At 34.8% G+C, this 23,823-nt stretch overlaps 1 protein-coding gene across 8 annotated transcripts in view; it reads right to left on the bottom strand.

Moving 5' to 3' along the window:
* Nucleotides 1-23,823, bottom strand: part of SOX5 (SRY-box transcription factor 5) — a 972,837-nt gene that overhangs the window by 217,275 nt on the left and 731,739 nt on the right. For all 8 annotated transcript variants that reach the window (XM_070410551.1, XM_070410552.1, XM_070410553.1 and 5 more), the window contains one exon: nt 2,853-2,939. In XM_070410551.1, the coding sequence (XP_070266652.1) occupies nt 2,853-2,939 (87 nt within the window). The remainder of the gene's footprint in view (nt 1-2,852; nt 2,940-23,823) is intronic.

Raw genomic sequence — 23,823 nt, 5'->3', positions numbered from 1 at the left:
GTCAATGACATGTACCTGGGTTGCAGGTTTAATCCTCAGCAGGGACGGCAACCACATGGGAGGCAACCAATCGATGTGTCTGTCTCACATTGCTGTTTCTCTCTTTCTCCCCGTCCCTTCTACTCTCTCTAAAAATCAATGGGAAAAATATCCTGGGGTGAAGATTAAAAATAAAAAAGCTTATCATTTTTACTCTTTTGAAAGTAAAAAACACTTCTTTGAACTTTGCCAAGCTATTATTTTATTCTCTGTCTACATGCCCTGGAAGTAATTCACTCACAACAACTTTGAAGCCAGCACTTAGGAACTGAGCTCAGACCTCACTCGGCTGTAGTCTTAGATATTCAGAATAGGTGCTTGCTGATGTGTGCACACGTACACACACACACACACACACACACACACTCACAATTTTCCTGGAACCAATTAGGAGACCTGACTTGGGGTGGTGAGCACACACTACAGATGATGTGTAGTAGAGTTGTGCACCTGAAACCTGTATAATTATGTTAACCATGGTCACCCCAATAAATTCAATGGAAAATAAAATAAAAGTTAAATGAAAACTGATCTGATTAAATAGAGGAGAAAATTTCCAATCTACAAGAAGACTCGGTAAATATTGCAGGGGCTATACAAATAATAATATATGCAAAACTTCTCTTCAAATAATTATTCTAAGGTATCATTATGAAATCATCTAATAATAGAATAAAGGTCATACTTATCTTTCCCTACCCTGACCAAAAACAATGTACACAGTGTATGACTCCCTGAGACTTACACCTTTATTTGCCTCATTAAAAAAAAAAAAAAAAAGCTTCCAAACAACTAAGCCATTGTTCTTGTCTAACTTCTGAGGTGGCATGAAAACCACATTCCTGGGCACCACATAATCATCAGTCTGACCCCCCAAGAACCATTAAGTCAAATTTATTTACCCCCAGAGGGCAACACACTATTGTATCCTCTCCACTCTCTAGCCACCTAGGAACAATGGGGAGTAATTGCAACTGTCACGGGCAGTCAGCAGGAAAGGCAACCCAGCGCAATTTCCTCAGTCTTCTGCCAAACCTGATCCAGCACCTAATCACATGCCCCCGACAGAAGAAAGATCTATGGCTGCTTTTAAAACGCATCAGAAAACAGCTTTTTGAACAGAACCAGAGGACAATCACCAAACTTGCGCTCCAAATGTGAAGCTTAAAAAACTCAAAATTAAAGACAGAAACTTCTTTTGTGAGTGCACCACAGCTCCCTGAACTAACCCCACAGGCAAGCCTGAAAGGACTGCTGAGCGTCGTCCCTCTGAGCTTCTCATCACTGCTGTGGCTGCTTTTAAGTCTGACTTGTGAGGAAAACAAGGGAGGGAAGCATGTTTGTCCTCCAATGGAACACAATCACAAGGTTTGGGGCCCGAGGGCTTCTCTGTGCTATTCTCAGTTATTACCTGGGTCAGAGGAGAATAAAGAACCTGGGAGAATAACAAGTCCTTTATCTCAGGTGTAAATGGGTTAAAATGCAACAAAGTAATATAAAGGCTATGCTGCCTCAGAAAAAGACACTATTTTGTTCTCTTTAAACTTTGTTTTGAGCTCTTTAAGGCATATTATTATTTGTTTAAATCAGATTCCATGATAAATTTTGTTTCTTAGCACCCATTCATTCTCTCGTCACCCATGCGCACCTAGTCATAACCTGAATATACCTAAACTCCAAGTATATGATGAAAAGTGAAATACTCAAAGATTTTCTGGAAGTTTCAAGTTACTGAGGTGTTAGTGGCTTGTGGGTCAAACATTTGAGAAGACTGATCTACGCTTCGCCTTCCTCCTGGATGCTCTGAGGTGGAGCCTCAAGAGAGACAATGGCCTCTCATTGGAAGAACACATGTGCATGAGCACATATGCAAAAACTTGTTTATGCCCATATTTCTACATGCATATTAATGTACATAGATATTCAGTCCCCATCACAAGGTATACAGAGTAGTATATAACAATATTTTAATATTGATGAATTAGTACTTTTTTCGAAAAAATTATTCTTTAAAACTCAGAACCAAAAGTGTCCTATTAGCAACAAACAGAAAATCATAGATTGCATACTATGATCTGAGAAAACACACTTTTAAATTAATTTGAAAGGATCATATGACCATAGTTTTATATAAACTTTAATCTTTTCCCCTTGTTATTAGAATAAGTTTATTAAGATATGAATATTCAGCCTGGCTGGTGTGGCTCAGTGGTAGAGCATCAACACATGAACAAGGAGGTCACGGGTTTGATCCCCAGTCAGGGCACATGCCTGGGTTGTGGGCTCAATTCTCAGTAGGGGGTGTACAGGAGGCAGACAATTGATGTTTCTCTTTCATAGATGTTTTCATCTCTCTATCCCTCTCCTTCCCTCTAGCTCTTTAAAAAAATCAATTAAAAATAGATATGAATATTCAGTATTATCTGAAGCCCATTTAGGATTTTTCTCTTAGTTGTATGTAATTTATGACTCAAAAAAAAAGACCACACAAAACACCAAAACATTGCCCTTATTAGTACAAAGCAACTTTCTTTTAAATTTTAGCCATTAATCATTCTGGTTTCAAATGTAGATTATGTACATCCATACTTCTAATATGTAATCACTTCAATATATGCAGCTTTTAACTCTGCTTTAGATATTCCTATTTAAGAAGTAAATCACATATCTTTTAATGATGAAAACCAAAGCCTTCTAAAGATACAGCAAGGTTATTTTAATAAAACAACACACCACTTATCCCATAACTTACAAACAAAGAGAAAATAAGAACCCTGATATATTTTGGATCTAAATAATTGCAAACATATTACCTTTTATTTCACCAAAGTTCCCTGATCCCATTGCAAGAAGCTTGTCTTTCCAGTCCTTTGATAGTAGCTTTTCAATACTGGGGGTTTCTAAGTAGAGAAGAAAAAAAAATGTAAGCAAATCAACATGACTATCTTTACAATGGAGCTCATTAAAAGCCTATCTGTTAAAAATAAGGCCATCCCTATCCCAGCCCTAGTTCATAATGACTTCATCAACAAACTGATAACAGGGGAGGAAAAAAAGAATGTGTTTTGTCACCTGCTGTTTCAAAATCATTAGCTTTTTCCTCTTGCAGAACAAAGCCCTTCTAATTCTTTATGACAATGGGTACATATAAACCTGCAGTTCATTGTTTTTCAATTTGGTGGATAAATGCCTGCTATAATGGGTGCTTGTCAATTTCAGGGTGTTAGTCTGCAGTCAAAAAAATAATTATGTTGATAAAATGCAGAGTAAAAAAAAGGCAAAGAATTAGCTCTTAAATCTGCTACATGTAATTATATCCCTCTGTGTGTTTACAATTACATCCACTTTATAATATGTGTTTAACATCGTGTGGTGGTAAGCACACTGTGGAAAGATTTGCTGCGAACATTAAAAAAAAAAAGTTGGTACAAAGGAACCTTTACAAAGATTGCAAAATCTAGAGAAGTGAGTAATGCCTTTCATGGACACTTATTATTTACTTATTTCAGATTGGTGTCGCACTCATTTTAAAATGCCCTGGATTGGGACAGGGTGCACATATTTTAGAGAGCAAAGTTATGCTTTCCCCTGGTATGTGTTTCTACATACTGCATGGTTTTGACCTCTCCTTTTGTGTCTGGATTTTAATGCATAAGTAAATATAAATGCTAGTAAAGTCCCCAAACATGAAACTCCGTTCCAAACAATGTAATTGTATGTTCTTGTCAGCATTTAGATGGGTACACAATGACAATGGCTTTCAATCCCGCGATTAGCACTGCATTCAGTTAGAAAATGGAATGTACTGAAAGATAAGTGTCCCAGTATGTGCCATCTAAATAACAATATCCACACTTATTATCTAGATCTAGGATGTACACCGCCATTCTGCCTATTGGTGTATATGTGTATTTGTGTTTGTACAGACTGTTGTCTACCCCCTACTAGCAGCATAAAGGGAGTACACGTTAACTTATCAAAGGGACCATCTGGCCCAGAGACCATAAGATTATTAGACACTGGTTAATTTTCCCCACATCAAATGCATTTTAAGGTACCTTCATCCTCCTCTTTAGCTAATGCTACCTACTTTTTTAAAGGCCGTGATCTTATAGCCCTCAGCTGTATCACAAAGCCTGTGTAGAGTTTTCTTTTTTTTTTTTTTAAAATACTTTTATTGATTTCAGAGAGGAAGGGAGAGGGAGAAAGAGATAGAAACATGAAACATCAATGATGAGAGAGCAACATGGATTGGCCGCCTCCTGCATGCCCCACACAGGGAATCTAGCCTACAACCCGGGCACATGCCCTGATCAGGGATCGAACTGTGACCTTCTGGTTCATAGGTCGACGCTCAACCATTGAGCCATGCCACCAGGCTTGGGTGGAGTTTTCAACCAAGTGAAGGTGAAATTTTCTTTGGAATAACTGTAACAATCTGGAATGCTTTGTTTTCAGATGTCAAAAAATTGTGAAAAGTAAAATGGTGAAAAATGTCTAAAGTATTACTGCTTTTTATAGTCTGTATGTATGGTGAAAATTATATACATGTATACACATATATTATATATCAAAACTATTGTGTGCATATTTACCTATAGAATGTGTGAAAGTACTTATTTTCCTTTGTGACAGAAGATATTTCCATTTTTTTTCACATTTAAGAAAAAGATCCTAAAGAATTTACTTTTTCTTAAAATAGCCTTTTTATGAAGTGGTAATGACAATTATAGGAGCAATAAAATGGATTAAATATACTCTTACTGTATTCAATATTTCTGCTTATTGAGGCTTGAAAGGTAACTTTAAATACTTCTGCAAAGATTTCCACTGTTTCTCCATTCCCAGTAAACACTCCATGAGTTCAATTATTTGTTAAACCTTATCAGAGTAGGTCAAACAAACACCACTGTTTCTTTTTTCTAGCACTCCACAAAAATTCTTGAGACGCATGTAAACAGGGCACAGCCAATATGGTATTTGCAATAGAGTACTGTCAGTCATTAAAAGCTAACAAACCTTTGCAAAGCAGGAATGCAGCAATAGAAATCCATTGTGCACTAACAATAGGCTCCTGAACCTCCCTGCACCAAAAGCAGACCATTTTACTTTTAAGGCTATTGTCTGCAAAGTCCATGACAAAGCTTTTCCCCTGCAGCTAGACAAAATATTCACTGTAGTGTGCTCATAAAGAAACAGAAGTCTTCTGTCTAAGTTGCAGAGTTAAAGAAACAGCCACCAGATTTCTGAAACCTGCAGAACATTCCTGGCCTCTTTATTAACTTGCATAAAGATATGTCTCATATATAGAGCTGCTTTATTTTCAAGTACCTAACTTTTAAGGTGGACTACAGAAAAATGAATAACTTCTTTAAGGCCAAGTAATTTGAAAGATGCAACATCAGAAACACATCTAACTCCTGGTTGTCACGTCTGTGGCTGAATAATGACACTCATATTTGCAAACGGATGAGATATATACTTTAAATTCAGTATAAATTTAAATAAACAATTATTGAGCAGCCTATGTGCCAGGAACTATGCTAGATGCTTTTACCTCTATTCTCTCACTTAAGCATAGCCAATACATGAAGACTCAGGTTGTGTTATTATATCCATTTCACAGATTTCAAAAAGAAAATGACTTGTCTGAGGTTTCACAAAATGTAAAGGGCAGAATTGAGTCTTGAACTAAGTTTTGTCTTGTTTTTCCCTATAAATTCCTAACTTGCTTGTCAACAACTAAATCGTGAAGACAGCCACTGTATTGAGGGCCAAACGCTAAGTCATGTATATCAGGTCCTTTGCATAGGGTATTTTAAACTTCTCACACTAATCTTCTGAATTAGATTTTGGTACATCTATTTTATGATCTAAGAAGTCAAAGTTTAGGTAACTATCACTACCTGCCCAATATGGAGTTAGTTCAATCTCAAAGTCTTATTAGCTCTTTCTATTACAAACACATTACTTCATTTCACCTGCCAAACAAGTGTGAATAGGATGGAAAACTATTGGAATTGTGGGAATATGAAGGGAGTCTCCCCAGAATGCACCACCCTGGCCAGCAGATTATTTCCAGCTGAAAACAGTGAAAGCCTAACAAACTCAAGAGATGTCTTTTTTTCTTTTCTTTTTTTTCAGAGAGAGAGAAAGGGAGAAGGAGAGAGAGAAACATCAATGATGAGAGAGAATCATTGATTGGCTGCCTCCTGCATGCACCACACTGAGGATGGAGCCCACAATCCAGGCATGTGCCCTGGTCTGGAATCAAACTGGTGACCTCTTGTCTCATGGGTTGACATTGGCAGGGCAAGAGTTGTTGTTTTTTATTGTGTGTGTGTGTGTGTGTGTGTGTTTTGTTTTGTTTACCTCCCCTTACCTGCCTAAAAGATTTCGATAGAAAACCTGCTACAAGAAGGGCACTCAAGCATGGTCATCTCAACACATATGATAAGTGTGGCAGATGTGAAGGATTCAAGCAAAAATCTGTTCACTAGATTCCCCTTTGTCTCTAGGTGGCCCTGCAAGAATTTGTTTTTACCAAATGTTTGCTCTTTCTCATCTACTGGTACCTGTGAATTGCTTACCTCCTCCTCCTTTGTCCAAAATGACATTTTGCCTCACTGCCCTTGGAATTTCATGCTATGTGAATTCCCCATGCATACATATTAAAACTTTATTTTCTTCTGTTAATCTGCTATATGCCATTTGAATTACTCAACCAGCCAGAAGAACTAAAGAGGTGTGGGGAAAATTTCCTGCCCCAACATTATTAACTCCATTGGATGGATGAAGTAAAAACTTGAAAGGATAAACTGAATTCCCCGGATGACATGTATCTATAAGCAGTATGGTGGGATTAAAAGCCTATATTTCCTACAGTTCTCTTTATGTTCTCAATACAGCCCCACAGTATGACTTTGAACTCTAAAATTCCGGACAATTTAAGGAACACCTATGACCATTTGGTAGAGATATACAACAAAGTGAAAATGTATTCATACAGTGAAAGACTATTAGGCTAGGCTATAAGTCAAACAATTTGAGTTCTCACCAAGACTTAGACACTGGCTAGCTCAGAGGGACCAAAAGCACACCATTTTACCCACTTTGCCTCTCTGTCTGAATTGCCGTGAATCACAGAGCTTAAAACAAACCAATCTAGTATTCTACCAACTACAACTGTTTCAATTTGTTTCCAGTGGTAGTTCATGAAAGAGTGGTAAGAAATGATCTCACAATAATAAGCACAATGGGTGGACATGTACAGATGACTGAAATTTCTCTAAAAATGGTAAAGATTCTATAGAATATTCATAATGAGAAATGTAAAAGACCAAATGGCAACATCCCAATATTTATAATACACCTGTTCATTAATGTGTGAATACGAGAGAAGTGAAAGTTGACACAATTTGAAAAATTTATTATGTAAGTGCTGCTGCTTCCGTGTTTTGGAGTAAAAGAGATAGTATTAAATATTCCATTTCTGAAATGCAATGTATTTTTAAAAATATATATTGAACTGTGTTTTATACGATGAGTGAGGAATGTTTGTGTGCTTAATTATTTCCAAATGTTCAAATTCTGGATTTCCCATTATTTTCATGTTAAGACATATCATAATTTTAATGCAAAAACTTAAAGATTTTCCTGGGCTTTACTTCTTCCAAGCATTGGGGTATCACAGTTGATTAGAAAATAAAAACTAGGGCTCCCTATTTTAAAATAAGTGTGAGGACTAATACTTGGTATTATTTACATGACATTTCATTTGCAGACTGGTGTCAGATGCAAACAAAATTGTGTCAATGGTAAAAGTTATCATAATATCCATTTTATATATGAGAAAATTAAGGTCCAAAAGATACTTTGCCTGACATCACCCGGAGAGAAATACAAAACCAGGTACTCTTAATTCAAGGATCTGTCTCTTTAAAGGAAAGGCAAATCTGTATTTACGGTAAAAGAGAAAATAAAATGAATGGTAATAAATAAACTTTGAGATAAATTAGAGACATACAAAAAATGTCCATATCAGCATATTAATATTGATATGACTCTAAGTGGATTACTTTTGTCCTTTTTTGCCAACTGGGCTCTTTCGATATGTTTGCTTGCTTTTCCTCCTCACCCTTGCCTCTTTTGCTCACATATGCTTCTCCACATCAATGACTATAGCAATCCTCACCAGCGAATGGCCCCCCCAACTGTGCCAGCCATTGTTACAACAGCATCCTGCCTCTTTAGGGCCCGTTCATTCCCTATCACTCTCACTCCTTTTTCCCTTCAGTGCCAAACACTCTTAAGACCGACTCCCTCATCTGGAACAATGAGACCTAGAGACTCATGCCAACATATTGTAATTCTCCAACAAGCTGCCAGTGCCAAGAATTAAACCACATTTGCTCCAGTGCAGTAGCTTTACACACAAGCTCAGGTTTTCGCTTTGTGTTTATGTAGGTTTTTCCCCTTAATCTCCCTTGAGCTTCAGTGGCAGAGCTCATTGAAAAATCAAACAAGCAAAAAATATGTATGTATAATATTTGACTTTTTAAACAAAGTCCCGGGAGTTAGGTCATACCAAATCTACCACTGTTTATATTTTAATTTTGTAGCTTAGACTAAGCTGTGTTATTTCTGACATGTGATAGGGTGCATGGTCAGGAATGGGAGTTGTCTTTTGAAAGGAACAACACTATGGTTTAACTTCAAAATCTACCAGTATCTTCTTTGAAGTCAAGAAGTAAAAGCAGATGTAAATTATTCATGTCATAGAATCAGAATTTTAAATCTGAGAAGATTTTTAGATATCATTTAGATAATAATCATTTCATAAAAGTGATTTACTAAGGCATATATTGGACATAACTGGAACAAACTGTTTGGTTACTAAAACAAACAAAGTAAGCATTCCATTATCATGTAAATCTAATTAACATTAAACATATTTACATTTCTTTTATATAAGATTTAGATCTTCTTATTAATGGACTATCAATCTGTAAGTGAGTAATGGATTATACAATATTATTTAAATATTTGACCAAGCAAATTAGTGTTAAGAGAGGACTGTTTTGCTCAATACAACTTGGTAATAGCTGGTTTAGAACAAACGCTTCATTTTACAGACTGAAATTGTAAATTAAGGTTAAAACTTTCCTAAGATCAAAAATCTATTAATGATAAAGGCAGAACTTACAGCCTAACTCCTAATACACTGCTCTTTTCAATGAACCACATACAACAAGTTCCTTTAATAGAGTCAAACTTTCAAAAATGAAATGTTAGTTCAGTTTTATTTACCTCATCTAGTTTTAGACAACAGTAATATAATAGGTGGTCTGCATCCTTAATCTCTGTTAGAATTAGGTAATGTTAACTCAATATTCTTCCCTTAGAAGCTTTCACTAGCTGCCCCCCCCAAACTGAAGAATAAATGCAAGTTAGTGTACGTGGCCAAATATATTTTTCTTCAAAAAGCTAATTACAATTCAATAGGTTGATATTTAATTATTAAATAACTGAAATTTTTTTCTGAGGGAGAGACTGAGCCAAATTTGGAAATCATACGTCAGTAACATTTTAATACATGTTGACAATTGCTGCCTGTCCAGAAACCATTTTGATCAAATATTAAGCAATGCAATGGAAGTCGTGTAAAAACTTTTACATATCTGGGAAGTTATTTGTGCAATGAAGACCAGAAGGCCTTGGAACAGTCCCATTAGCCAAGCACTACAGCTAGTCTGCCACTGGAAATGTCAAGTTCTTCTAGGAAATGTTAAAAAATAACACATACCACAACACACAACAGAAACACATCTGAAATTCCAAAGCATTAGGCTTTCAATAAGCCTCAGTTTTATATGCCATTATCCTGAAGTGAATGAAGTTCTAGAAATACTTTTAGTAGTGCCAGAAAAAAAAAAGAAAAGTTGTCTGGCCTGCTGATGGAAGTTTTGAAATCTTTAATATGGATTAAGTCTTTGGATTCTTGCAATATCTAAATCATTACTCACAGGCTTAATTTTTACCCTTGCATAAAATGAAAAAATACTACATACTTATTCTTTTATACCTAATTTTATACCACAGTTTAGAAGACTACCACATAATTAAATATGCCATAATCAATGTGTATAATTGTTACATATCAACAACTTTGAATAACCTTGGAAGTACTCCTCATAAGATGGATCTATACTTTCTACACAAAAATTTCCATGAACAGATAGACTTAGGAAACTCTCATAGTTTTATCTACTCCATTACTCAGAAAATAAGTGTATTTTCTTGCACACTCTACACCACTCTGGTTTGTTCTTGTTTGAAATATTAGATTCCAGAAAAAATAACATAAACAATTTGAGAGCAGCATTTCAAAAAGTAATTGCATAGAGATATTACCCTGTACAAAATATTTCATGTTTTGCTACTAAATATAAAAAATAACAATTTAATGTCATACTAGTATTGGGACCTTTGGCAAGTAATTTAACCACTCTGCTTCAACTTACTCATCTCTAAAGGGAAGCATAACTGCATTTATCTCAAAGGATTTTTTTTTAAAGAATTAAACGAGTTAATTTATATAAAGTGCTTAAAACAATGCCAGGCACACAGCGACACACACACACAAAATGCTGACTAATATTACAACTACAACGTGGTGCACAACACCCAAGAGAACTCTTTCAAAAATCAAATGAAAGAAATATATATGTTTCACTTTGCCCATCACTAAAACTACTGAGAAATCAAAAGCCTCATCCAAGGATATTAGTTCCATGAATCCTATACATTTTTATGATAATGACCCATGACCCTTAGCTTCATTTCTTATCTATGATGGTTAGTGAATTTTTCAGTTGGTTCATATCAATAAAGATGAGATAGAAAAAGATGTAGTAGTATTAGGGACATGAAAAGTTGTCATTTGCATTAGGTTAAAGTATGATTTGTACCAAAACAACACAGACATGCAAATATTTTCAACTAATCTTTGCCTGATTTTTGTTTTTTAATTCTTACCCAAAGACATGTTTTTTTATTGGAGAGAGAGAGAGAGAGAGAGAGAGAGAGAGAGAGAGAGAGAACAGAGAGAGAGAAAGAAACTTTGGTGCACCCTGACCTGGGATCAAACCCACTATCCTTCAGTGAACAGGATGGCACCCTAAACAACTGGCCACACCAGCAAGGGCCTTTGCCTGATTTTTTTTATTTTTTATTTTTGGCAATTGTCTTTCTAACTTTTCAAAGGTTCTATTAGGTCCTCAACAATGACTAAAGCTTTTAAGTCAGTGATGTTGACAAGTGAAAGGGAACAACAAATAGCTTTGTAGTGCTCTTTACCCAGGGTCACTCAGCCAACGGTAATAGTTATTATTTGTATTTATTAGCACAGTAGCCCTGTCCCCTATCATCCTAACTCACCCCAACCCCCATGACAGAAAAAGCATTTTAACTTTTAATAAAAATGGGAGCGTGTAGCACTCCCATGTAAAGATCTTTCAGTAAAGTGCACAGCTAATGAATACTGTCCATTTGTATCGAATAATTTATGATGTTAGCAAAGTGTGGGTGGGGAAATGTGAATTAAGTTCTTGCCATTAGTTACAATGTGAGGGTTTAGAGTGGAGAGTAGGAGGAAGCAAAGGAGTGAGCAAGGCAAGAGGGGTATAATAGAAAGCAGAAGCAATTTAATAGAAAGAGAATTCAGAGGAAGATGTTCATAATGTATAAAAAATTATCAATTTAAGGAAGTGAAAGTATTTCTCATAAACTATTTTAATAACTAATTTTACTGTCATCAATCAAATAACCAACTTTCTCAGAGACAAATTATAATAAACCTGTTATTTTCCATTTAATTTTATTTGAAATAGTATTTTCTCAACTATTAGAGAGATAGAGCAAGAAAGAAATATAGAAGACAATCTCTAAGAACTAAATTATAGCAAAAGGTATAAGAAGATAAGGAATATATTTTTAAAGTCTTAATTTCACAAGACAAATACATAAACAAATAGGAAAAGTTTAAGATAGCTTAAGCATATCATAGCTTAGTAAAGATGAGGCTGAGACTGCACAGTTCTAAGCACATTATATATGCCTACTGATATGTTTAAGAAAAAAAATTGCCTAAATATTTGAATTTTAAATGAAACAATTATCCCTTTAAAAAAAGTCTATCAACATAATCATCCACTTAATTAGATATCTAGACAATGCTGAACAGGAAAATTAATGATCATATTTGCACAATTTTGTTGTTTAAAATTGTGAAAGTGGGTAGTAGAGATGATAAAGAAGATACAAAAAGCATTGAAATAGAAAACCACTTAACATACATTAGAATAAGAATTCCAATACTTTAAAAATATGACAGAATGTTTTACCACTGGAAGTGAGAATTAAAGCGCATACAGCCTGATGCTAAACCACTACACATCCTGAATCTTCTCTATCACAACATATGTGAAAACAAATCACAATCTCAGCTTGCCAGATGCCTGAAAAGATATGAACAATAAAAACTGACATGATTCATATGATAAGTCAGAGATTGTGAGATTGTGATATGCAGGTAGTTGAACAGTTGAGCTGAAAAGCTACTTATAATTCAAATTATATTTTTATGTTCAATACATAACATCAGATTTTACAATTAAGAAAAAAAAATCCTCCGATTTGCTTAAAATCATATATCTAAATTTGCACATATTCTTCTCAACCAAAGTAGTCCATCTGCCTTAACAACTTGTTATATTTCTCATAACCTTTTATGGATTTTTGGATCGTGTCATTTTTAGAGTAATTTTAGATGAGAAAATACAATAGTTTTTGGGGGGTAGTTGTTTTTTTTTTGGCTAAAAAGGCATTTAATGTTCACAAGCTTAGACACAATCTAGGCAACAACGAAATCTATAGCCATGTGTTAGCTATACTATGCTGTGACCCCCAAAAGTCAGAACAGCAAAAAACAAAAATCCTGTAAAATTCTCTTGAAAAATCATTTTTATTTAGGAACAAGTGAAAGAAAATAAAAAGGAAGCAAAAGAAAAAGAAAAGTCTGAATAAATAAAAAAAGAGAAAGCATAAACCACCAGAGACTTACAACCCTCAAGGTTGAAGACAGCGGGTATAAAATTGGGCAGCACAATCTATTGGTATACTCATTTAATTTCCGAGTGGAATGAATATATAAAACTGTTATCTTTACTTTTAGTGTCATGTATAGATACTGCTATTTTCTTTATTTTGTACGATCTACTCAAATGCACGCACACACACAAAAGATAGGGAGACATCAGACTCTATATACTCAATGTATCTAACAATTATCTATTAAGCCACCACTGTAGCACTATGATAGGCACAGAAGCATGGCCTCTGTACTTCAAATAACTCACCATCTCATGGGATGATGGACAGACTAACAGGGACCAGACACTAAACCTTTGAGTCAAATCACTAGTGTCACTGAATTGCTGTCCTATTGTTTCATTCTTTGAAGTAAAAGTAAAGAGAGCAACATCTTACTTGAATTATTATAGTGAATAAATATGTTGATAGATTGTTTGTAAAAGCTACTATCATAGTATGTCCATAAAGAGTTATAAAATAGTCTTCTGCTTATCAATCCAACGTGTTATAAAAAAAAATTCCAAAAATAGGACCAATTAACAATATTATCCATAGTTAGAAAAATAATATGAATCAAATCACACTAGCAACATAAAGTTAAATTAAAAGGTATTTTTCTTAGGATGGGGCATAATAACAAGAGCAAAACAGAAGTGGACCCCAGTCCAGCTATAGTTAATATTATTCAGGAAGATTCCTTAAAAGGCGAATTTCCAGGACCACTAGAGAGTCCAGGTCTTTATGTCTTGGTTGAATCCCAAGAATCTGCACTTTTCCAAGACCTACAGTAATTTTTGGTTGAATAAACACGGATTCAGGATATAAAATATGCATAAAACATTTTATTAAATCTTCAGAAATTTAAGTTGAAAATGTTTTCCCTTTTTTTTGAAATATGCTTTATTGATTTTTAGATAGAGAGGAAGGGAGAGAGAGAGATAGAAACAACAATGATGATAAAGAATCATTGATCGGTTGCCTCCTGCACACCTTCACAGTGGGATTGAGCTGCATCCCGGCCATGTGCCCTGACCCGGAATAGAACCTGGAATCTCTTGGTCCAAGGGACAATGCTCAACCACTGAGCCACACCAGCCGGGCTGAAAACATTTTTTTTTTTTTAACTGAACAAGATCTGAAGTAGAATGGACTAAATTCTTAGAAAGGTAAAAGAATTTTACTTATACCACAGAGCCACTTAAGTGATCAATTTAAATATTATCAACTAAAAATATTCAAATATATTCAAATACTTTTCTATTTTACAGCTCAGTGAAATTAGTATATCAAATTTTTAAAACAACAAAATGCAATAAGAAACTACCAGGCATTCATTATATTTTATTTATTAAAGATAAAAAAATAAAAAAAAATTACTACTGGAGAATTGTCAACACAAATTTTGTTTAAAAACCTCTAATAAAGGAACACAAACAAAAGTAGAAAGACATAATGTACCATATGACATTATGGTACAATGTCATGTACCATACACATAAAAGAGGTACACATGACTATGTAAATGGAAAATAGAAAAAAAAAAGACACTCATGAGATGCCAGCCAAATGCCAAGGACATTTCTTTGAATGGTTGAGAACTGAGATGGAGAAGATGTCAAATTAATGTTATAAATAATTTGGTATATCAGAGAAGAATGAATAGGATATTACCCTTATCATTCATTTAAAGGAACGGCAGGACAACAAATTACTAACCTTAGAAAGGGGTTTGATGGTAAAAGATAAAATATTCTATATACCTTGAGTATAATTAACATGCAGCACAGCAATCTTTTGTCATTATATATTAATCCTCACAGGAGGATATGTTTTCTATAGAGGAGAGAGAAACATCAATGTGAGAGAGAACATTGATTGGTTGCCTTCTGTAGGTGTCCCAACGAGGGATGGAACCCAAAACCTAGGTATGTGCCCTGACCAGGAACCACACCTTCAGTCTTTTGGTGCGCAGGTTCATACTCCAACCAACCAAGACACCCAGACTTGGCTCTTTCTATATTCTTAAAAACGTCAGTCAATAACATCTATAGAATTATGTCTCAAGTAACTGAGAGGAAAACATTATACACCAACATTTGAAGGGATAAAGAAATATCCAGGAATAGAAGAAAGATTAAAACAAAAGAGAGATCTGTTGAATAGTCCTTCTTTCTCCAGTGCTTAGCTTTCCAGAAGTAATGATTGAACACTTTTCTCTCCAATATGTAATCAATGATAGAGCTATATATCACATAAATCTTTCTCATTCGCATAATATTTAGTATAATTAACATACAATATGTATTAATAATTTGAACTCATCTCATTAGAAATGTATCTGAGGCAAAAACATGAGTCAGGGTGGGAAGGGCTCAAGGGATGTTCACCATACTATCATGAGTATTCCATGCTTTCTCAATCATTCACTGATTTAAAAGAATAACATTTTTTTAAAAAGGTAAAAAAATCTTGTTTAAAATAGCCTAGGGATTTCGGTGGAGTATAGTGAAATATTAGCAGTTAAAAAAAATATGATAAAAGTCAGTATTTCATAACAAATCCAGTAAAATGACAAACCATCCAATGTTCTGTCCCCGGGGTCAGAGATAAGCTTATGCAAACTTGGGAATGGTCTTTCAAAAGCCACAGAGCTCTGGGTTCCACATGCTAGAAATTCAAGTGTTTACACCTCTGAAAAACTTCCCTGAGGCATATTAAAGCCCCCAGGAACCTGCTATCTCAGCTCCCACAAGAGGCACAGAGTATGCTGAACCCCACTGAGTCTCTGTTGTAGGACATTAGTTCCCCCACCCCAAATGAATGCTGGGATAAATACTGAAGAGGGTATCAAAAACACTTCACTGACTTCAACTACTTGGAAAAATCTCAGACTTCTTCCGGAAGAAAATTCCGATAAAACAGTGTTAACAATAATCATAAATTAGAAACATATATTTAATCATTCTGATAAAAGTATTCTAATGATAGGGGTTGAATCCTCAATTAAATAACAAGCATTCCAAATAAAGCATTCCAAGTATAGTAGCTGCCTATACTCTTAGATTGCAAAAAATTGGTAAACTAAACTTGTAAATCATTGCAATGAATTTGTAATCAGCAAAACTGACCTTTAAAGATGCATTACCTACTTAAAGATATGTTTTTGAAATTAAAAGTAAAAGAGTTCCATTTCTGATGAAAGAAAGGAAAACATCATGCTTCCATGGTCGCACCAAAGAACAAGAGAGAAATTACTTGTTTAATGAAGGGATTAAATTATTTACGCAGGAATTTCTGAAATTTATAAATTCCATTCGATCCATGACCTAACAGGTTTTCCTAATATACCGTTGGTGTCAATTTATTTTTTTCAGTCCATAATTCTAGATGTAAAACTTGGCTTATTTATTTCTCTCTCTTTTCTTCTCGGCAAATTGTTCCAAGCTTACAGCACAGCACCCTCAAAACGATAAAGCAGCAAAGCCAAATCTCAAAACACGAGAGGAGTTCTGTGCCAGGCGAAGCTGTATAAAAACTAAAATCCAACACCTTTAAAAGATACTTGATTTGAGTTTAATTGAAACTCTTGTTTTCATACAGATCTCAGCATTTCTGGTTTTGTTGTGACACATAAAGTGCCTAAAAAATAATGATCAGTGAGGGTTCACAGCATGGAGGGGGGAAAATAATAGGAAAAAAAAAGTTTATTCCACCCTATTTGAATTACATTCAGGTAGTTCTCTATGGGGCTACCACCAAATCCTTTAAGCCCACCAGCCTCTTACCTACATTAAATTAATGAGGCATCGCGAGCATTCATTCTTTACCAGCAGCTCCAGGCTCTCCAGTTGGACACCTACAATTTACTAAATTACAAACAGTGACCTTGGAGAGACATTGGTCTGTTACATTCAATATTGTATTATACTATAATCTAGGTAAATATTTGGGAGATTAAAATGATAAGATATACGTTGAATTATATTTTCTGGGGTTAATAGGGGCAGCCTACAATTCTGTGATCTTCTCTTTACCCATACAAGCTCCTATTTTCCCACCAGGAAGTAAAGGCCTCCAGTGGTCAGCATTTTAAAATACAATACTTATGAACGATCCAATACTAAGAGGTCTCTATTATGCCATGATACTGCCGCCACACAATACTTTTATTAAGCCTCAAATACATTAAGCTTGATGATAATCAATTTTTTTTTTTTATAATACCACCTTCTTACTAATGCTTATAACACTTGGCTCCCAGGGATGTACTATAATGAGATGGCCGGCTGTATTTTCCATTAAAGGCCTCTGTTGGAGTTTCTATAGTGCTTTTTCTCATATATTTCAAGTTAAAGGCTCCCTGTATTTTTATGTTTGCCTCACAATAGCCAGTCCCTTTTCAATGATTAATTTTTCTATTCAAAAACAATTTGCTTCTTTATCCTTTGTCCTGTCACGGTTTCAGAACAACCGCTTTCCTTTTCCCTTATCCATTGCCTGTGAAACTTACCTCCTCCCCCCGTCCCCCGCTACCTCCTAGACTCCAAATTCTTTCTAGTGACATATAGTCCAAAATATTTAGGAGCTCCTCCCAGCAGGAGGCTACTCAATTAACAAAAACAAAGCCCTGAATGATCAAGGCAATAACTGAGCCAAGAAGTACTGTAGCCATTTATATTATATGACCTCAGCAGTCTCTTGATTGAATTGCAACCCTGCATTAAATCAAACATTATGTGTTGTGTGTGTGACTTTATAAATGCTGGGTGTGTTGGGGGGTGGAATCAGGGAGGGGAGATTTTAAAAAAATTCAGATTCAGAAGAAAAATTCTCCATTCAGAATCTATTCGGTGTTTTCTTTCTTAACGTGCTCTTTACTTTGGGTTGGAACTTAGATGCATTTTGTGAAACCCTCTGAACTGGTACTCCTCAGTATGTTTAAACAACAGAAATAATGGAAGCATAATTGATTGCAGCTGGGAACTGTCACCCTATCAGCAAGCAGCACCTAACTGGCAAATACTACACGCTTGTTACAGATGCCTTTATGAATTGGGCACTGTATGAGGACTGGGCATTCTTTCTACCACACACTCAAATCAAAATCTTTGCTGATTTATTTCTCAAATTTTACTAGACTAGAAACAGTAAGTGGTTAGTCTGTTGGCCTCTCTCCAGTATGTTTGGGCAGAGAAGGTGGGGTACTTGTTTCATAAAGTGAAATACATAACAGATTTATAAACATGCTATATCTTTCCTTCGTGGAGGAGATACTGAGTGAACACAATCTTCTCTGTGCATGAACTTTGATAGGAGAAAAGGGGGGGGGGGGAGTTAAAATACCTTATTCAGAAGCCCATTTTTGTGAATCCAATTACCAAAAATTTCTCCATACGTATCATATTCTAATCAGGGCCTACCAGGGTTCAATTCTTATCCAAAAGCAGGCTTTTATATCGCTCTTTAAGTTTATTTATTTAAGTCAGACTTTCCCCAAAGAGGAGCAAAAAAAATAAAAAGAACAGAAAGAAAGAAAAAAAACTAATAATTCCACATTAAGTTACTAAGAGAAAAGCTACAGTAAGTCCCTTTTCCTATTTTCTTATATTTGTGTAGCTGTTAGACATTTTGCAAAGGAGGGGAGTACCAGCCAGCCTTTCACAACAAAAGACCCACTGTCACTGAGCCAGTCCCAGACATGGTGGAAACCAGCCCACAGGAAAAGGCCTGGCTCCAATGTTAGGCCCCGGCCGAGTACAGTCACTATATTCACTCAAATTGGCAACAGGTCTCAGTGTTCCTGGCTTTGAGCTGTGAACAAGGGTCGGGATTGAATAACCAATTATACAACCGCTGACTGAGTTTATCCAAGGTTTGCAAACTGCTATAATAGCCCAGTATTCAACCAACTGTTTTATCCTTTTCCAGATATAGTGTCATATCTCCCCTTGTGCTCCATTTACATGTCACTTTATTACATACATCCATTAAGAAGGTTAATACAGTGTCATACTCAATGCCTAAACGCTGCTTTACAGAAGTTCTGCTTCTCTCGGGGCATTTCATATAGACACCTTTCTCTGTCTTTCACTTTCTCTCTGCAAGTGAAACCAAGTTTCTGTCAAGACTACAGAACAGTGGATGAAAGAACAGTAGCCAAATGTCAACAGTTTCAAAAATACTCCTTATACTAATAGGCTGTTTTAACCCACTTTGGTATATTAAAAATGTGAAAATTCTGAAGTTTGGCAGTTCAGACTAGCACCCAAATTTGAGAGGCACATATAAATTTAGCCAAATGTGTGCCTCCCCCTTTGCCAAAATGGACATCTCTCTCAAAGTTCAAGAAGACCTAGGATTCTTTTCTGGCATATTAGCATGCTTGCCCTTGTACAAAGTGGTTTCAATATAAATTAAAAAAAAAAGAAGAATTTCTAGTCATTGTCCTAAATCTCTACGAAATGAAATTCCTGAATAAGTACCTTCCAAGTCAATAAACAGGATAAAAGAAATGGTAGAATTATCAAGAAGTTATAGAGAAGGTGTTGGTTTTTATTTTTTATGCCTTAATCTTAGGCCTTCCATTTTTACTCTAGTTTGGTATTTAGTGGTGTTTCACACAGTGTAATCTTATCTTTACCACTAAGGCTTTTTATCTGTGAAGTCACTAATACAGAGTCCTTCTAGAATTCTAAGCGATAGCCACTGGATTATATGAAAGGCAAATCAACATTTAATAACAAAGCTGACTAAAAATAAGAATAACTGATATTTTGCAAAATTATTTGCAGCTTTAAATCTTTGGAGGTCTTTTATAAAAAAAAATCTGTAATTAAAAGTAGAGAAGAAGTTCCCTCTAAATCCACAATGAAAACTTTTTATATAGTTATGAATTGTAATAATAATAGCCAAGCAAGAGTAATACTAATAAGTACTAACTGATGTGATGCTTAAGTGGTGTTAACTTTACATGCTTTACATATAACTTTTTTTTTTAACTCATGCACAATCCTACTTGTAGTTGTTAAGAACAAGGACTTCGTAGTCAGTCTTCCTCCTTCATTTACAAGCTTAGGCATCTTGTAAAATTACTTAACCTCCTGTGCTTCAGTATCCTCATCTATAAAATTAGTACAACCTAACATGCTTACCCTATAGGGCTATTGGGGCAATTAATGACTTTCACTAAGTGCCTCAATACAGTGTTTTTAGATGTTCGTCATCTTTACTCTCCTCATCATCATGATCACCTCCATCTTTGTACATAATTTACTACTCAAATAACCAAATGTCAAGCAGTTCAGTGAGTAACAGAGCTCAGAAAAATCTTTTGCTTCTTCAAGCAAATCAGTACCTGCAAGAATTTTACATGTTTGGAAAGTTTATTAATAATAACATCAGTCTTCGTTTAGTGAACAGCTATGTTTAACTATTTGCAAAGCAAATGTAGCAGAAAGACTATTCTAATAGAGAGTTCTAATCTTGTTTCTGAGCTCAGGAGTGTGATTCAAACACTCAACATTCTGAATTCTACCATGGGTTTCCTTTAACTCATTATTAATTCCAGCTAAAAGTGTTGCGCATGACTATTTTGGTTATTATACCTAAACGCATAAACACTTCTAATTTGTTATCTTTCATTGTTCACCAAATCAATGGTAGTATGGAAAAGAGGAACAGAAGCTATTCTGAAAAACAAAACTATAAATTGTAACTACAAAGACTCTGTGTAGTCCTTTCACTGTTCGCAGTTCATTCACTAAGTTAGAACATGTCGCTAATCTTTTTTTGTGTGTGATATTTTTTCCTTATTGATTAAGGTATTACATATGTGTCGCTGATCTTTTCAAAAGGAAAAAAAAAAACAGCTGAGTTTTTTTACATTTTACCAAGTTTGGGTGACACAAATATGCCAGCTATGAAAACCAATGTGAAACCTAAATTTCATATAAAACATTAAAATGTTAATGAGAATCAAGTGAAATAAACCTGACATTTGCAGGTAGGTAGCTGAAAAAAAATCAGTTTTAGTTTCATTATTTTGTCAAAGGTAGTGTAGCATAGGGAGAAGAACACTCTTGAGTCAGAATTAGATTTGAATCTTGGTTCTGTTCTTTACTCAAAGTGGCCTTAGCCAAGCTATTCAACACTTTTAGTTTGTTCATTTTTAAAAAGTGAAATTTTGACGCCGGACTGCCTTATAGGGAGAAAGACAGAGACACAGACACAGAGACCATAACAGTGCCTAACACACTAAGTGCATACTAGAGGATAGATGTATGCTTTCAGCATCTCAGCATCCTCGTCATCTTCATCAATATCATCATGTACCTTTTTACTGCCATTGTGAATATATACCTGGAAGCAGAACAATTGTCTTGTTAAGCGGTATTCTAGAAAAATGACTCCAAGTAGTTAACTGTGGCTTTCAATATATGTTTTCTAAAGCAAATTGTTGCTTTAATCTCGGCCATATAACTGGACAATGGTAGAAAAAAGGAGAAAAAAAAAACTTCACTTTTCCACATATTTTAACTATAATCATTAATGGAATTAGCCAGAATATTTATCTAAGAAATTTTGTTCGATTTTGGAGTAATATGAAAGACTGGGTTTGAAAAATAATTGTTATATTTTTTTCTTTCTTTCTCTCAAAATTTTAAAATCATGGCAAATTATTAATGTTTCACAGCTATTATAATTCTACTCTGATAGTATAAACACAGGAAAGAGAAAAAGTAAAGGCGGATAAGAATACTTCATCCTAAAAAAAAAAAAAGCAATTCCACATTGAGAAGTCCTCTATTACACTGACTCTTGTTCTTTAGGTCATGTGATGTGAAGAAAAAAATTAATGCTGGAAAATTATACCAACTAAGTGGAGAACTTTGAATAAAGAAGGATTATACAATCTATTTAACTTCTGAAAATAAATGTTTCTGGGATACATCTTTAATCTGAATCCATGGTTTTGTAGGAAGACTTTCCCATGATACTTTTAAAATATGCAAATTCCAGTTATCTATCTCCTTTTGTGTGCATGAAAAATAGAATTTACCTGATTACAAATTCTGCACCTGTAATAGCTATGAAAACCCTGTATAACTTTACAAATAATAAAAATTACAAGATCAAAGACACAAATTTGTAACTCCAAATCAATTAAATAAATGTTCTAAGTATCATGATGAAATCATTAATATTTGACTTCATTATGTACCATACATAGTACTGCAGTTTATGTAATTATATCATTTAATTTTTAAAACAACCTTAAGAGGAAGGTACTATAATGATCATCTATTTTACAGAGGGAATTGAGGCCTAGAAATGTGCCTATTTCTCAAGGACACACAGCTAGTGAGGAAATATGCCAGGATTCACACTCATAACTGTTTGATTTCAAAGTTTTCTCTCTTAACCAGTAATCCACTAACTCAACAAGCCCACTGATAGTAAAGGTGACATATTTAAAATAGAACTGATGGCATAAAATACAATACCAACCTGAGCTCTTGCTGATAATGATTTCTTATTCTTAAGACTATCCCTGATTGTTTTGGATGAATATAAAATATAAATCTCTTACCAAAGCCCATACACAATTTGTCCAGCCATTTTCTACTATGTTTCCCATCATGCACTAGCCACTTTATACTTCTCCAACTAGCTAAGTCCACCCTCACTTATGTTTATTTCCTACTAAAACATAAGCTTTAGGAGAACGGGGGACCTATCTGTCTTGTTCGCTATGTACTTACATTTCCTAAACTGAAGCCTGGCATATATCAGACACACTAAACACTATTTATTGAATGAATGAGTGAGTATATGGATTTCTGCCAAACTTGTGGATTCTTTGTGCTTTAAGATGACTCAAGGTTAACTCACCTAAATTCAACTACATTTGTCATTCTAAATCTAAATTTAGATTCATAATTACATCTAAATTTAAAATCTAAGTTTTAAATCTACATTTATAATTATACCTAAACTCAAGTTCATTTGTGAAAAAAATAAGTTAAAAACTAACAATTTAAGTAGGGCAGATGATTCTGTTCATCTTTGCCATCAATAAATCGCACCAAGTTGATACATGACATATATGCTTGCGACTGCTGTTCCCTCAGTTGGTCTCAGTTCCTGTGTGCCTCCCCAAATCTGAGCATCTCACTCTGTCGGTATAAATACACATACTTTTCATTCAATATGAAACTCAAGTCCACAACTTCATGCAAGGTTCAACTAATGAAATAGCAATAGGGTGCAATGCTTTGTTGGACTAACCAAGTGATAACGGTGACATGGTCTCTAATGTGGCAAGTTCCTGAGTTATAACCAAGTGTGATTCTGTCCTCCCCACTGAATTTAGAATCTAAACACAGTTTAAATGTAAAACTACTATATTGGTGTGTCATAAAAGATTAGTTAAGTATTTCATTTTTACTTAACTACGCACATACAGGTGAGAATATTCCTTATCCTTATGATCTTTTAAAACATCATGTGGATTAAGAATTGAGAAGAGGAAAGACTAGTGTTCATTATATAACAGATATCTAGTCTATGCCCACCATATGCTAGTGACTATGCTCTGCTCTGTAGCTACAAAGAGGAACATACTTCCTGACC

The sequence above is a fragment of the Myotis yumanensis genome, unplaced genomic scaffold (genome assembly GCF_028538775.1).
Source record: "Myotis yumanensis isolate MYYU_CA2020_CCGP unplaced genomic scaffold, mMyoYum1.0.hap1 SCAF_3, whole genome shotgun sequence".
Classification (NCBI taxonomy): Eukaryota; Metazoa; Chordata; class Mammalia; order Chiroptera; family Vespertilionidae; genus Myotis; species Myotis yumanensis.
Note: the sequence above shows the minus strand (reverse complement) of the source record. Positions and strands in the feature narration are given on the sequence as shown.